The following is a 17,926-nucleotide window of genomic DNA, read 5'->3' on the forward strand; positions in this document are numbered from 1 at the left end:
CGGAGGAGGGGACGGTGCGCTCTCCCACTGCTCGGGTCCGGCTGACGCAGCTCTACGGCTGCTGCTGCTCGTTGGCTCGAGCGATGGCCGGATCCCGGGGACTCGAGCGGCGCTACTCGCCCGTGAGTGAAAAGGGGTGGTTTGGGTTTTGGGGATATTGTCCGTGACGCCACCCACGGTTGTGGTGATTGTGTGGACACCACCGCTGCTCTGGACGGGGATCCCGGGAGCCTGTGACAGGGAGCAGCTTTGTTGTTATTTCTCCCCTACGTGGGTAGGGGGGTTGGTTGTCCCGGGGCCTGGTGATGGGGTAGAGATGGATGACAGGCGGGTTGCGGGGCCTGATGAAGTGCATGGTCGCAGGGGCAGCGCTGTGCCGCATGGCACGGAGGTACTCACTCAGCCCAATGATGATGACACAGTTCAGGGTAAAACAAGTGGCTGGATGGACAGGTCACTCGGACGGCTGCGGTTGTTCCTCCCTGCAGGTTAGTGATGACTGTCTCTCCCTGCACCGAAGTTAAGTGTTGGTAGTGATGGTTTCCCAACGGTAACCCGCTCCCTGACCTGGATATGGGCCGGAGGAGCCCCTTTTGCCCACAGGCGCTGGCCCTGGGAGACGGTTGCCCTTGCCGGTGGCTGTGTCTCCCCTTCACGGTTGTACGGTTGCCTTCTATCTGGACTTGGCTGTTTGGAAACCCTGAGGTCCCCTTCAATAACGGATTTGGCAAATTCACGGCGACACCAAGCCTTGCCGGGATCCGAAAGTCCTCTGCCAATGGTGCTGGCTTCGCTTTGTATACCGGTCCGGTACGGCCGGGTCACCACCCGTCCACGGTCCTTACGGCAGACTCCAATCGGCCTCCACTGCAGACGGTCAGCACATCCTGCCAACCTTGCTGTCCTGTCCAGGCCACACACCCGGACCAACTTCAGGCTCTTTGCTGTCACTTTTCTCCTCTCTACTACTTTCCTCCTTCCACTTCCTTAGCTTAACTCTCACTGCCTGTGTTTTCCCTCCTCCTCGGTGGGTGGAGACCAACCGCCTGGCTCCACACCCTGGTGTGGACAACAGCCCCTGGGGAAGGCAACAAGGATTTTGTGTTTTGACTATGATATGCCTGCAGGGAGTGTGGGGTGTTTAAGTGTTGTGCTCTGTGGCCCCTGGCTTGTCCAGGGCGACACAGAAGCACTGCAGCACTGCCTCGGCGAAGCGGCAACAGGCAGTGCTGAAGCTAATCTGCATAGGTGACAAACCCCACAATGCAGAAGAGGTGTGGACAGCTCTGAAACAGCAGGCAGATCACTGGCTCACAACTCTGAACCTAAAGCCAGGAAAGGTGGTGTGTGACAATGGCCGGAACCTGGTGGCGGCTTTGAGGCGAGGCCAGCTGACACATGTTCCATGCTTGGCCCATGTGCTCAACCTCGAGGTTCAGCGGTTTCTAAAGTCATAGTCAGAGCTGTCTGATCTGCTGGTAAAAGTTCGCCGCCTGTCTGCACATTTTCGAAAGTCACCTACTGCTTCAGCCGGCCTTGCCGCCTTAAGACGCCGTTTGCATCTTCCGGCACACAGACTGGTGTGTGATGTCCCCACGCGTTGGAATTCAACTCTGCACATGTTGGTCAGGATATGTGAGCAGAAGAGGGCAGTTGTTGAGTACCTGCATCACCTAAGCCGTCGGGAAATGGGTCAAACTCCACACATAACACCTGAGGAGTGGAGATGGATGTCCGACCTATGCACCATCCGCCAAAACTTTGAGGACTACAACAAGATGGTGAGCGGCGATGACGACATTATTAGCGTCACCATACCGCTTCTCTGCCTTCTAAAATGGTCTCTGCTCAGAAAACAAACATGATGCATTGCAGGCGGAGCGCGATGAGTTTCAGCAAGAAACAGTAGTGGGTGTGGGTGATGATAACACACAGCCCAGCCTCGTCTCATCACAACGTGCAGTGGAGGACTATGACGAGGAGGAGGATGAAGACATGGAGCAACTCTCTGGCCAAATTGAGGATATGACATGCAGTCATATCCTCGGTTCAGCGTGGCTGGCCAGAGGACAGGGTAGATGATGAGGAGGAGGAGGACAGCATGTTCAGTCATCGTGTCGGTCAGGATACTGAAGTGATGGCTGTTAAGAGTCTGGCACACATGGCTGACTTTATGGTAAGCTGCCTGTCTCGTGACCCTCGCGTTAAGAACATCTTGGCCGACAATCATTACTGGTTGGTAACACTGTTAGACCCACGCTAAAAGGAGAACTTTATGTCTCTTATTCCCGAGGCGGAGAGGTCAGGCAAAATGCAGCAGTTCCAGAAGGCCATAGTCACGGAAGTAGGCAAAGCATTCCCCTCACAAAACGCTAGCGGCATAGGTCATGAATCAGTGGACAACCGAGGCGTACAGCCGAGAGAGGCACAAGTCCAATCCGCCAGAGGTAGGGGAACAGTCTTTAAGATGTGTGACAGTTTTCTCAGCCCCTCACGTACCACAGCCCCTGAGGTGCGGGGTAGTGCCACAAGAAATCCTAAGTTTGCCCAGATGCTGAAGGAGTACCTTGCAGATCGAACAACTGTACTCCGACATTCCTCTGTGCCTTACAATTATTGAGTATCCAAGCTGGACACGTGGCATGAATTGGCTCTCTACGCCTTGGAAGGCCTGGCCTGCCCTGCTGCTAGCGTTTTGTCAGAGCGTGTTTTTAGTGCCGCAGGTGGAATCATTACAGATAAACGCACCCGCCTGTCAACTGAAAATGCTGACAAGCTGACTCTGATCAAGATGAACAAGGGTTGGATTGGGCCAGACTTCACCACACCACCAGCAAATGAGAGCGGAATTTAAAGTTTGCCATGTACCTCCACTCACCCATGGGTACACACTTCTGGAGTTTGGCTAATCGCTGGACTGCTCCTCCTTCTCCTCATGCGCCACCATGATGATGACCGTTACAAATTGCAATACTTAGGCCTTTGTTTCAGGTATACCCCCAGTGGTAAATTTTTTCGCCCATTCTTTGCAGAATGGACATTACAACGACAGGAGACCCACTCCTTTGCAATGGGAACAATGTTTTGAGGCCCTCATGCACGTCTCTATCCAGGGACAACGTGGAGCCTGACGCTGCCACCGACTGCCACACACGTGCTGTTTTTAAATGCAAGCACGGACGCAATAAGAACCTAACTGGTTTTTAGGAGCGACAATTACTGAGAAGTCTGACACTATCAGACACTGCTGACTGACGTGTATTATACACTAGACTTGTGCGTTATATAATAGTTTGTGCAAAACGCGCACCTGTACCCTGCCACCGACTGCCACACACGTGCTGTTTTTAAATGCAAGCACGGACGCAATAAGAACCTAACTGGTTTTTAGGAGCGACAATTACTGAGAAGTCTGACACTATCAGACACTGCTGACTGACGTGTATTATACACTAGACTTGTGCGTTATATAATAGTTTGTGCAAAACGCGCACCTGTACCCTGCCACCGACTGCCACACACGTGCTGTTTTTAAATGCAAGCACGGACGCAATAAGAACCTAACTGGTTTTTAGGAGCGACAATTACTGAGAAGTCTGACACTATCAGACACTGCTGACTGACGTGTATTATACACTAGACTTGTGCGTTATATAATAGTTTGTGCAAAACGCGCACCTGTACCCTGCCACCGACTGCCACACACGTGCTGTTTTTAAATGCAAGCACGGACGCAATAAGAACATAACTGGTTTTTAGGAGCGACAATTACTGAGAAGTCTGACACTATCAGACACTGCTGACTGACGTGTATTATACACTAGACTTGTGCGTTATATAATAGTTTGTGCAAAACGCGCACCTGTACCCTGCCACCGACTGCCACACACGTGCTGTTTTTAAATGCAAGCACGGACGCAATAAGAACATAACTGGTTTTTAGGAGCGACAATTACTGAGAAGTCTGACACTATCAGACACTGCTGACTGACGTGTATTATACACTAGACTTGTGCGTTATATAATAGTTTGTGCAAAACGCGCACCTGTACCCTGCCACCGACTGCCACACACGTGCTGTTTTTAAATGCAAGCACGGACGCAATAAGAACATAACTGGTTTTTAGGAGCGACAATTACTGAGAAGTCTGACACTATCAGACACTGCTGACTGACGTGTATTATACACTAGACTTGTGCGTTATATAATAGTTTGTGCAAAACGCGCACCTGTACCCTGCCACCGACTGCCACACACGTGCTGTTTTTAAATGCAAGCACGGACGCAATAAGAACATAACTGGTTTTTAGGAGCGACAATTACTGAGAAGTCTGACACTATCAGACACTGCTGACTGACGTGTATTATACACTAGACTTGTGCGTTATATAATAGTTTGTGCAAAACGCGCACCTGTACCCTGCCACCGACTGCCACACACGTGCTGTTTTTAAATGCAAGCACGGACGCAATAAGAACATAACTGGTTTTTAGGAGCGACAATTACTGAGAAGTCTGACACTATCAGACACTGCTGACTGACGTGTATTATACACTAGACTTGTGCGTTATATAATAGTTTGTGCAAAACGCGCACCTGTACCCTGCCACCGACTGCCACACACGTGCTGTTTTTAAATGCAAGCACGGACGCAATAAGAACATAACTGGTTTTTAGGAGCGACAATTACTGAGAAGTCTGACACTATCAGACACTGCTGACTGACGTGTATTATACACTAGACTTGTGCGTTATATAATAGTTTGTGCAAAACGCGCACCTGTACCCTGCCACCGACTGCCACACACGTGCTGTTTTTAAATGCAAGCACGGACGCAATAAGAACATAACTGGTTTTTAGGAGCGACAATTACTGAGAAGTCTGACACTATCAGACACTGCTGACTGACGTGTATTATACACTAGACTTGTGCGTTATATAATAGTTTGTGCAAAACGCGCACCTGTACCCTGCCACCGACTGCCACACACGTGCTGTTTTTAAATGCAAGCACGGACGCAATAAGAACATAACTGGTTTTTAGGAGCGACAATTACTGAGAAGTCTGACACTATCAGACACTGCTGACTGACGTGTATTATACACTAGACTTGTGCGTTATATAATAGTTTGTGCAAAACGCGCACCTGTACCCTGCCACCGACTGCCACACACGTGCTGTTTTTAAATGCAAGCACGGACGCAATAAGAACCTAACTGGTTTTTAGGAGCGACAATTACTGAGAAGTCTGACACTATCAGACACTGCTGACTGACGTGTATTATACACTAGACTTGTGCGTTATATAATAGTTTGTGCAAAACGCGCACCTGTACCCTGCCACCGACTGCCACACACGTGCTGTTTTTAAATGCAAGCACGGACGCAATAAGAACCTAACTGGTTTTTAGGAGCGACAATTACTGAGAAGTCTGACACTATCAGACACTGCTGACTGACGTGTATTATACACTAGACTTGTGCGTTATATAATAGTTTGTGCAAAACGCGCACCTGTACCCTGCCACCGACTGCCACACACGTGCTGTTTTTAAATGCAAGCACGGACGCAATAAGAACCTAACTGGTTTTTAGGAGCGACAATTACTGAGAAGTCTGACACTATCAGACACTGCTGACTGACGTGTATTATACACTAGACTTGTGCGTTATATAATAGTTTGTGCAAAACGCGCACCTGTACCCTGCCACCGACTGCCACACACGTGCTGTTTTTAAATGCAAGCACGGACGCAATAAGAACATAACTGGTTTTTAGGAGCGACAATTACTGAGAAGTCTGACACTATCTGGACTGTTTTACACTGTGTACACCAGCCCCAGATATGATGAAGGCTGGTATACGGTCACCACTAGGAATGGCTATATATACCCTGCCTGCCTGCCTGTATACTGCTACAATAGTCCTGACAAGGACTCTTCTGGTCACTAGCCTGTATTCCGACCTGGCTATACCCTGCCTGTATATAGCAACAATAGTCCTGAGAAGGACTCTGCTACTGTACTCCGACCTGGCTATACCCTGCCTGCCTGTATACAACTAGAATAGTCCTGAGAAGGACTTCTGGTCACACTGTTTGCAGCCCTGCTCCGGAACTAACTATAAAGGGCCGCAAAGCTTTCCCTGAATCAGCGACACTCTCCCTACACTCACTGTCAGAATAGCTGTGAGCAGAGCACAGCGCGCCGGCCTATATAAAGGCTCGGTGACGCTGTGCAGGCCGGCCAATCACTGCAATTCCACAACTAACAGGGCTGTGGCATTGCAGTGGTCTGCCAGCCAATCCCTGCATGAGGGCTGGCTCTCAAAAGAGCGCCAACATGCAGAAATGAAGACCACGAGTAAAGCACGAGTATCGCGAGATTACTCGGTCCCCGCCGAGCAGCCCGAGTACAGTGATACTCGTGCGAGTACCGAGTAGTGACAAGCATGCTCGCTCATCACTAATGCTACCCCATAATGGCAGAGCTATTTGTACAGTATGTTGTTTTCCATTAGGGCTGATTACTCAGCCTCCAGTAACACTTGTTTGCAAATTTGTGTTGGTTTTAAATATTATTCCTTTTAATGAATAAAAATAATAAAAATATTAAAAAATGTTTTAATGGTAAAAGTTTTTCTGTGGAAACTTACCTGCACTCAGTTTAGGTGGCAAAAACCTAGTGATCAATTGCCTTTAAGGACTGGTATATTTTCAGCCTTTTGGCTTCAAGTCTAAGGTCTATTACATATATTCTGTGACTTGACGAACCAAAGCCTATATGTAAATTGAGTCATAAGTCTCAATTCCTTAAGACTTGCATTTCATATGCCAGTCTTAGCAAGGAGCATGCAGGAATAAAAATGTATTAATAGGTGCATGTCACTTAATAAATTCAACAAACCTTATCAGTCTCATTGTGCCTTGTCACAAATGATACCAATGTTATTCCACTTTTGATGAATTTGTTAGCTGCTGTTGCTATAACTAATTATGATAAGACTCCGCCAAAGCCACTTTAGAGGGGCTGGGCGAAAATTTCTTTGCTCAATTTTATGTTGCGCAAGAATTTTGTGACTTTTCAAAAATGTTTTACACCAAAATTTTGGCAAAAACACTTTGAAGAATTGGAGCCAAAGTTTCTTCCTTTTTTATTCTACCCAAAGACTTGTCTCACATATATAGACATAACATAAATATTTAACTTCATTAGAAACTGGTCATTTTATTTACATGAATAATTTATTTAGGTTTAATATGAACTGTGAATACCGCTTGATATTACACATTTATCGCTTAGGGTGCTAAAGGAGACAGGGGAAATAGTGGGTCAATCGGAAAGCCTGGGAGACCTGTAAGTATATTTTTTAAATAAAATATATTTGCAAGTCTACTAATTTTGTCAATTAGATTTTTATTATCACTTTTTTGATTTAAAAGGGAGAGCAAGGAATACATGGAAAAGATGGCACGCCAGGCTACCGCGGAGAGAAGGTAATTTTCTATATTTCTTGAAATTTAGCACAACTAACTACTACTCACAATATGCATTTAGCATTGAGACCAATTTGAAATAGAAAAAAAATGCAAGTTGTTAGTGCAAATATCTTTTTGTTTATCCCTTGTTTGCATGGGCTTTTAGTGAGCGTGTAGATATTTCATGAAAATGTTATAACTTTTGGAATTTATCATAAAAATCACAGAGGGGTGAAGGAACAAGGCTGCTTAACCATATGTTTGGCATATGTTTAAAAAATTAAAATTTCACTGAGGAGTCCAGGAATTTGGATGAAACATGTAGGGACACTGGGGAATACGTACAAGGAAAAGGAGCTGTCCTTGTCAATGAGCTGAGAAGTGGTAGTAATTTACAGCATTGATTAGCATCCTAAACCCTGTAGGAATATATCTAACCTCTGTTGTATAGAGTATGCAGAGTTATCTATTCATTATGGTCATACCACTTTTTCTTTATAGATAGACAGCATGATGTTAAGCTGCTTGAACTTTTTCACAATTTTTAACTGATTCAAAGAGAATAGGTAAAATGGGCCTGTTGAAAGTCCTACCTATTTAGGACTCCTAATTAGAGATGCATGTCTACAGCCAAAGTCATCTTGGCCGCTAAGATGCTGTGGATAAACAGCTTCTGGTACCTGAAATATATAAGCATGCAGTCAATACCATTGCTTAAAAACCCTGATCAGGCCTGAAGTGGGCAAATAACATGGAGTAACATGTAAAAAAAAGTTTTCCAGTTTTATATAAATAAACGTATTAACTACATTATTGAATTAGCAAAGGCAGAATGCAAGGAGTTTGACATAAGTAGAGTGCTCCCTCTGTAACCCTATTGGCCTCCTGCAGTTTGGTCACTTGATGCCAATGGGTTACCATATGATCCAGGGGGCTAATAACAGCTTCCCTGTCTGGAAAGTAAAAAAATCAGATTCTACCAAAGGCGGGTGTTGATCGGCAGGTATAATAGAGTGCACTACATAAATAGTGTATTATTTAAGCAAAGGATCATATATTTAAGTTGCTTTTTGTGGGCCCAAAAGTATCGTACAAATTGTGTTGTTTTTTTTACTGTAAAAAGAGGTCAAACACAGGAGTGTTTATATAATCAGCATTATAACTTTGATTAATAAAAAATATACATCTTTTTAATATACATTGCTTATCAATTTCTCATTATTTTCAGGATATTTGATAGTGTCACTGTTAGTGAATGGAAAAAACATGAAAGAGGTCACAAATCTATACAAGTTAGGCCTAGCTAACATTGGTGATGATTCTCTAATGCGAGGGAATTGGATGCATTATGCAAATGATACTTGGCTCAACCTCTGCTCCAAGTGTCATTCACTGTCCTCCAATTCTCTACCATGTGATTCCCTCTTTCTATTCTTCCATGTGAGCAAGGATGGTTGACCTTAGGGAGATCAACATCCACCACTGCGGAGACACCATCACGTGTTTCTCAACGCAGTGATTCTAGAGCAATGCCCCCCTGGGAAATATTCAAAGCAAGAAGGCCTGCGGAGACACCATCACATGTTTCTCATCGCTGGCAGGAAACTAGCCAGGTCTTTCACCGGGAAGGAACAACCACGGGAAGGGCAGTCTCCAGTAAAGGAGACCACCTATGCCAAACATGGTATCCATCCACAGACAGCCATTTCGGGGTATTTGCCCCTCATCAGTGTGGAGTAGGAATCTGGCTAGTGGGACATTGCCTAGTAAAAGACTATGTGAGCAAGGATGGTTGACCTTAGGGAGATCAACATCCACCACTGCGGAGACACCATCACGTGTTTCTCAACGCAGTGATTCTAGAGCAATGCCCCCTGGGAAATATTCAAAGCAAGAAGGCCTGCGGAGACACCATCACATGTTTCTCAACGCTGGCAGGAAACTAGCCAGGTCTTTCACCGGGAAGGAACAACCACGAGAAGGGCAGTCTCCATTCAAGGAGAGCACCTATGCCAAACATGGTATCCATCCACAGACAGCCGTTTCGGGGTATTTGCCCCTCATCAGTGTGGAGTAGGAATCTGGCTAGTGGGACATTGCCTAGTAAAAGACTATGTGAGCAAGGATGGTTGACCTTAGGGAGATCAACATCCACCACATGTGATGGTGTCTCCGCAGGCCTTCTTGCTTTGAATATTTCCCAGGGGGCATTGCTCTAGAATCCCTGCGTTGAGAACTACGTGATAGCATTGAAGCGAGTGCTATCCGATAAAACATTAACACTCGTCGCATATATATATATATATATATATATATATATATACCAGTTTGAGTGAATCCTTATTCTTGTACTCAGTTTAAACTTGTACTGGGGTAAACAATATGGAGCCTACACTGCCAAGAGTTGTGATTCCCATCCTGCTGATCAGGCACAGCTGACTGCATAGGCAAATCTAAAGTACCTAAAGTATAATGTGGGCTTTTCTTTATAGCAGTCAAATGGCTTACTTGTCAATGCAGGTGTGTGCAACACAGAAACTTTGTGACACAAAATGCTGAGTATTCACAGAGTACTTTCATTTACTACAGAGGAAAGCTATCATTGACTAACAAACGTGCTTGTCACATTGTTACAGGCTTGGTGGAGTACAAGCCTTATAGGCAAGTAGTCCCTGACTGAGGGCCTAGGCATAGAGGAGGGGTAAAGAGTGTGTGTCCGGCAGCGTATGGCAGTGACATGGAAGCGTGGTTAAAGTTATAGGAATACAAAAAAAAAAGAGAGGATTGTGGAATGTGGTAGGGGGGTGCTCAGAGGTTTTGAGTATGGTTTTGCCAGAGCACACACCTCCCCATGCGTCATGGATCTCACCCTGGTGGTTGCGGGTTTTGGTGCAACCCTTTGGTTTATAATTCCCCCCTCCCCTGTAAGCTCCCTCTTCCGGCATCGGCTTACGTGAGCTCCCCACCCTCCCTCCCTATTATATGGTTTTATTTTGGCAATGAGAATGTTATAAGTCACAGCTGGCGGTTTTTCAATAGTATGGGGACCGAGGACGCACATGCCCTCCAGGAGCTGGAGGGGCAACCGTTTCGGTTCAGAGAGAGATTTTATTCACGTTGGCGTAAATTCTTAAAGAAACGAGTTTAAGGTTAAATAAAGCTGTAGCCGACCCCGACCACTAAAGGTTACATAGGTGTTGTGTTTTTATTCACGCGCCGGGACACACAGGTGGGGTTGCTACGGTTTTGGTTCATGTCATCAGTCATGTCTGCTGGCAAACGCAAGAAGTCTTGTAAACAAAATTTATAAGTTGGAGACTCTTATGTCAACCACGGATGATGATGTGGTGGGCATTAAAGAAATATGGCTGAATGAGAGCCATGACTGGATGACAAATGTTGAGGGATACACCCCATTCAGATAGGATAAGAAAAACAAAAAAGGTGGAAGGATGTGTATATTTACCAAATCTAACTTAAGACATGCTCAATGATGACATTAGGAGGAATTGCAACAATGTAGAGTCAGTATGGGTAAATTTACATGAGGAGGGCAATAATGGGAAGCTGCTAATTGAAGTTGCTATACGCCTCCTAACATAGCTAAACAAGTAGAGAATTAAATGCTTCAACAAATTGTAAAGGCAGCAAATAATAATAATCAGGTCCTTATTATGGGGGATATCAATTATCCAGACATACAGTGAGACATATATGAATCTATGGGTTGTGCTAAAAGCTGCAAGCTCTTATCTTCAATTAAAGACAATTACCTCTCTCAGTTGGTAGATAAACCAACCAGGGGAGATAATTTGCTGTATTTGGTCCTGTCAAATAGAACAGATATAATTTCAAATATACAGGCCCCTCAGCAGTTGGGCACCAGTGACCATAATATGGTAAGTTTCAATGTAATATTCAATAGAACATTTAAAAGGGGAAATGCTAAAACCTGGAATTTAGGAAATCTGATTTCAACAAATTAAGGTAAGAGCTTAATTGTGTCGTGCTAACTGGGGATACCGAACACAAATGGGGCATGTTTAAGGATATACTACTAGAGGCGGGTAAAAAACTTTATACCTCTGGTAATAAAATGTCCAGAAATAAAAAGAAACCATTCTGGTTAAATAAGACAGTACAAAGAATAATAAAACAAAATCAAAGGGCATTCAAATTTTGAAGGCTGAGAATACAGAAATAGCATTTCAGAAATATAAATTTCTCAATAGCAAATGTAAAAAAGAAATCAAGCTAGCAAAATTAGCTACGGAAACAAAAATCGCTAAAGATATTAAAATAAACCCCCAAAATTTTATAAATACATCAATGAAAAAAGGAACAAAAGGATGGTATCAGCACCATAAAGGATTATAACAGGATATATATAAAGGACAAAGAATAGCCTATTCTTTGTCCTTTATATATATCCTTTTATAATCTAGATATTAAACAGGTACCTTTCATTGGCGTTCACCAAGGAACTGACTGTTCCAGGGAACATTCAACAAGGAAAAAATCAAACTCCCCACTGATATAACTAATTTAACATAAGAAAAACTACACCTGCGTCTGAGTAAATTAAACATTGACAAATCCCCCGGACCTGATGGCATTCATCCACGGATATTAAGGGAATTATAACAGGGTTGGTACCTCAGGATTGGAGAATGGCTGACGTTGTACTGATATTTAAGAAAGGTAAGAGGTTGGATCCAGGCAACTACCATCCGGTAAGTCTGACATCAGTGGTGTGCAAGGTTTTTGAGGGCATTTTAAGAGATGACATGCAACAATATATTAGAGAAAATAATATAATAACTGATTACAAGAATGGATTCATGAAAGATAAGTCATATCTAACCAACATGTTGGGTTTCTATGAGGAGGTAGGTGCAAATCTGGATATTGATAATGCAGCTGATGTGATTTATTTGGACTTTCCAAAGGTATTTGATACTGTACCATATAACAGTCTTATAATGAATCTCCAGAAGCAAGGGGCTAGGGGAAACTATTAGAAGATGGGTAAGGAATTGGCTAAAAGGTAGGAAACAAAGAGTCATCATAAATGGTATATTCTCTAAATGGGCTATAGTCAGTAGCATGGTACCGCAGGGATCTGTGCTAGGACTGATTCTTTTTAATCTCTTTATTAATGTGGATGGGATTGATAGTAAAGTGTCAGTCTGTACTGAGGATACCAAACTAAGTAGGATATTAAAAACAAACTGTAGCACCCATGGATATGGGGTACTCGGTTCCAGGTGGTGTCTCTATTGGGATTGTCACGGTGGTGGCCATTACTTGGTTCCGTGCCCTGGGCCCTTTTTGTAATGGGGATATTTACAGAGGATTTGTGAATAAAGTTATTCGTGATGCCACTTGAGGTGTTGCGGCTAAAGGCGCCGCTGCAGTGTCTCTACTGGGGCTGATGGTATTGCAGCTAGTATGGTAGTCCATTCGCAAGTAGAGTAGTGTCCTAGCAGGTGTATGGTGCGGTGGGCATCGGAAGAAAGAGTCCAGACAGGTATTCAGTGCAACTGGTTTACTCACTTTTCGGGTGTTAACTGGTTGCCCGAGGGCAGCTGGTTTTGCCTCCAGGTCCCCTTCATCCCAGTGCCAGTCTGGTTGTCTGGTATTTTCTTCCCCTGCACCTGTCTCTAGTAAGTGGGTCCCCGTGGTATGGAACAATGGGGGTCCCCGGTTTGTGGTTTGTCCTCCTCTGTCCGCCTGACAGTAGCATGAATGGGGATGGAGTCTCTGGTCCTGTCCCCGGTTCTCTCTTTGCTACTGAGTCTTTAGATTCTTTGAAGTCAGCAATGTCCTTCATGGTCCCTGTTCTGTCTTCTTTCACGTAACGCTGTGAATCTCTAGCATACAGCTAAACCCTCGTTCACATTTCAAATAAACAGACTGTGGAGTTCAATAGCCTTGATTTATTAGCTAGTAACGTGAACTTGATTGCAGTATACGTGGAATATACAGTGAATATAGGAATATCCAAGATACAGTTGAATACGGAATACGGTATATCCAAGATACTGTTTTAAAGGGGTAAAAACTATAACAAGAAAATGATTACAGTCAGTACAGTGTTAATACAGAGTTAGCATAGCATAACAGTACATGAGATACAGTTCTTATGAGAATGTAAGTGAAAGGTCACTGCATCTGCAATACATAGAAAATCTTATCTATACAAACAAGACAGGGATGACACTAAAGGTGTAGAATTACAATGTACAATGCATTTACTACACTCTTCCATCTAGGATTCTATCACTAACACATGTAATTTGCTTTGCTCACTGGATTACACTAGGCAGGGGTGAATTTACAGAGAGGTAAGTCGGCATGTCCTTTCCTGACAAATCCAAAGAGAAAAAGGCTGCAGGCTTCTTCTCAGCTCAGGGAGGCATTCCTTACCCAGAATACATTTAGCTTAAAGGGAAACTCAGCAATTCAAAAGATTAACAACGACCTCTAGGGGCTGTAACAGAAATTGCAATGAATGACTATTAGCAGGCTGCCATGAGGCAGAACACTCCTCGCTTGGCGTCAACAGATGCCACTATTTGGTTCTTTTGGGGAAATCAGTAACACAAGTTTGGTTACAGGCCTGAGGAACAGTTTGTTCTCCCTAAGCTTGCACACTCTGACCTCTACCTTATGTACTTTCCCATCCTTGCTGGGAAAAGGTTTGGTGACTAGGCCGAGTGGCCACTCATTCCGATGTGCTTGACTATCTTTCACAAGTACAACATCGCCAGTTTTGAGGTTTGGGTGGTCTTTTTTCCACTTTGTCCTGGTTTGCAGAGTGGAGAGGTACTGCCTTTTCCATCTGTCCCAAAAGACATTGGCTACATTTTGTATAACGCGGAGTATTGCGATCTTAGCTCTTTCCAGATTAGAAGCGGTGAATGCATGCTTGCAGTGATGCCATCCTCTACGAGGTCTCTGACTTGTAGGTAGTGTTATCTTGTAGGAAATAACTACATGAAGTAGAAAAGCGATGGCTCGAACTAGTGACTTCAAAGTCGAGAAACTGCTGAATCGATGAGATTTGAGGTAATTACTTGATGTCACTGTATGTAGAACGGACACTTGAGGACGAAGCTCTTCATCGTCATCTGGGTCCAGAGGAGGTTCAAATATATCAGACTCTCTGATGTCGGGCATCGAACGGTGCAAGAAGGCAGGACCTGTGAACCATGTAGTGTCTCTCGGATGACTTGGTGCAACGGATCTAGTCGCGTGGTCTTCAGGATTGTGATGGGTAGATATGTAGTGCCATTGATTAGGGCAAGTGGATCTTCTTATCCTTAGTACCCGGTTGCTGATGTAGACATAGAAGCGTCGCGATTCATTGCAGATATACCCAAGTACCACTTTGCTGTCTGTATAAAATTCAACGTCTTTGATCTCCAGACTCATCCCATCTGAGATAAGTTCGGCCAATTCAACCACGAGGTTGAAGCTCAAGTCTAGGTATCGTATGTTCACGGAGTGGCGCCAGTTTTGCCCGGCTCATAACGAAACCGATGTGGCTCTGTTCATTCACATCTGTGGTTTTGAGGTACGCTACTGCTGCGATCGCTTTGACTGATGCGGCACAGAAGACACAAAGTTTTTGTGTTTTGACTTCTGTGGATGGCTCAGGAGCATACGGTCGTTTTACACGAAGGTCGGTCAAGGCTTCGAGAGACTTCCTCCACTCAGTCTACAGATCTGCTTTTTCTGCTGGAAGTGGGTCATCCCAATCAGATGTCTCTTAAGTCTGAAGTCTCTGAAGTCCCTTAGCATCATCTTGCCTTGGATGGTTACTGGAGCCACGAATCCCATGGGTCGTGCAAGCTATTCACAAAAGAAAGAACTCCTCTGCGCGTGAAGGGTTTCTCGTCTTTGTTGATCTGAAAGGTGAAGGCATCCGTCTTCAAATCCCAAAGCAATCCTAGGCTCCGCTGCATAGGAAGGGAGTCAATGCTTAGGTCTAAGTCCTTTAGATCGTTGGAATAGTCTTGAGAGGAAAAGGCTTCCATCAATTCTCGGCTGTTGGAGGCAATTTTATGCAACCTCAGGTTAGACAGAGCAAGCATTTCTTGAGCCCTTTTTAGCAGACTGATTGCAGCCTCAGTTGTTGGTGTGGACTTCAGGCAGTCGTCTACATAGAAGTCTTTTTCTACGAAGGATCTGACATTTGACCCATACTTTTCTTCACACGCTTTGGCGGAATTTCTGAGGCCATAGATAGCGACTGCAGGGGCAGGACTGTTCCCGAAGATGTTTACCCTCCTCCGGTACTCTGCAATGTCTTTATCGGGGTCGTTGTCACGATACCAGAAGAACCTCAAATAGTTTCTGTGTTCCTCTTTGACGAGAAAACAGTGGAACATCTGTTGTATGTCAGCCATGAATGCCACTGAATCCTTGCGGAAACAGAGTAGTTCTTCTAGGAGTCTGTTGTTGAGGTCTGGGCCCGACAATAGGACATCATTCAATGAGACGTCTTCACATTTGGAGCTCGAGTCGAATACCACTCTTATCTGGCCTGGCTTTTTGGGATGGTACACACCGAAGATAGGTAAGTACCAACACTCCTTGGAGTCTTAAAGTGCGGGTGCGACCTCCGCGTGGTTGTTCTGTAAGATCTTCTCCATGAAGGTAAAGAAGTGTTCTTTTGTCTCAGGTGACCTCTGAAGTTTGTGTTTGAGGGAGGTGAAGCGATTGTAGACCATTTCCCTGTTGTTTGGTAGGCGTCGTCTCCGAGGTCGAAATGGTAGTGGTGCGACCCAACTTTTTGATTTGTCTTTGACTATTTCCCGATCCATGGTGTCCAAGAACATCCTATCTTCTATGGACATCGCTGTCTTGTTGTCTTCCTTTGTCCTGTGGAAGACTGCACACCCTATGTGGTTTTGTTCACCTTCACAAGCGTGGTCTTCGATGGAAGGAACTGAGAAAGGGCAAGGTAGAGGTGTGCGGCACGGTAACTCCTTTACCAGCAGACTATTCTGACATGGCTGGAAGAGAGACGGGCATCCATTTTCTAATGTATTGGTGAGCATACTGTTGACTGAGGTCGGCTTGTGTGCTCCTCCTAGACAGACATCTTCTATAATGACCCATCCAAGATCGAGCTTCTGTGCGTATGGAGCGTTTTGGAAGCCGTTGATGTATTCTCTAGTCTTGTGAACTCATAGTATATCTCTTCCCAAGAGTAAAGCTATTGGGGCTTCTGGGTCCAACTCCGGTATCAGGTGAGCTATACGCTTCAGATGAGGGTGATGAGCAGCTACCTCCGGTGAAGGAATCTCAGACCTGTTGTCGGGAATCTGATTGCACTCCAGTATGGTCGGTAATGATAGACAGATCTAGCCATCTACAGACTAGAGTTGAGCGCGGTTCGTGATTCGAGGTTCTCCAGTTCGCGGCTCGAGTGATTTTGGGGGCTGTTCTAGATCGAACTAGAACTCTAGCTTTTTGCTAACGCTCGATAGTTCTAGATACGTTCGAGAACGGTTCTAGCAGCAAAAAGCAGGGCTTTTTACAGCTACAGTGTGCAGGAGTCATCGCTGGCAGCCTGCCAGAAGCTGGTAACCAAGATAAACATCGGGTATCCAAGCAAAGCGCTTTGGTTAGTAACCCAATGTTTTTCCTAGTTACGTGCAGGAAGCGCACACTTCCCCGCTCAGCTCGCTCTGCCCCCTCCTGCATGCGGCATGTACACATACATACACACACACACACACACACACGTCCCCAGCCATGCAGTCCACGACACTGACGTCCTCCTGGCACTCTGCACACATGGTCTCGCTCAGCTTACCTGCGGTGATGAAGTCCCGACCTCAGCGCTGTCACTGTCCTCTATGGCCGCCGCTTGTCACATCACCTTCTCTCGCTTCCGACCCGAGACTGACTAGCGGTGACGTCACGGGCCTCTCGCGATACTTGGCTGTGAAGGTCATTGAACTCAGTGACAGGTGCTGTCGGCAGTGCAGGAGATCAGCGCAGGTAATGTACCTCGCTGACAGCAGCACTGGTCATGCCCTGCAGTGACCTGGGCTGACCCATTGATCTTAGCTCAGGTCACTGCACTGCTCTCCCAGCCAATGAGGAACATCCTGCTCTTCATTGACTGGGACAGTGTGGATCGTCATGGCAACCCCTTGGATTACACCAGACCTGGATTTGTTTTTCTTTCTAATAAATTGGTTAAAGAGGGAATGTATTGGGGAGTGTTTTTTCAAATAAAAATGTGTTTGTCCTCTATTTTTTTTTATTACTGACTGGGTTGGTGATGTCGGGTATCTGATAGACGTCTGACCTCACCAACCCCAGGGCTTGATGCCAGGTGACATTACACATCTGGTATTAACCCCATATATTACCCCGTTTGCCACCGCACCAGGGCGCGGGATGAGCTGGGGCGAAGCACCAG

General features: G+C 45.2%; 1 protein-coding gene across 1 annotated transcript in view; it reads left to right on the plus strand.

Moving 5' to 3' along the window:
- The window catches only part of COL21A1 (collagen type XXI alpha 1 chain), a 415,279-nt gene that overhangs the window by 264,065 nt on the left and 133,288 nt on the right, over positions 1 to 17,926 (plus strand). The window contains exons 14-15 of the mRNA XM_075340296.1: positions 7,307 to 7,360; positions 7,447 to 7,500. Coding sequence (XP_075196411.1) covers positions 7,307 to 7,360; positions 7,447 to 7,500 — 108 coding nt within the window. The remainder of the gene's footprint in view (positions 1 to 7,306; positions 7,361 to 7,446; positions 7,501 to 17,926) is intronic.

The sequence above is a fragment of the Anomaloglossus baeobatrachus genome, chromosome 3, assembly GCF_048569485.1.
Source record: "Anomaloglossus baeobatrachus isolate aAnoBae1 chromosome 3, aAnoBae1.hap1, whole genome shotgun sequence".
Lineage (NCBI taxonomy): Eukaryota > Metazoa > Chordata > Amphibia > Anura > Aromobatidae > Anomaloglossus > Anomaloglossus baeobatrachus.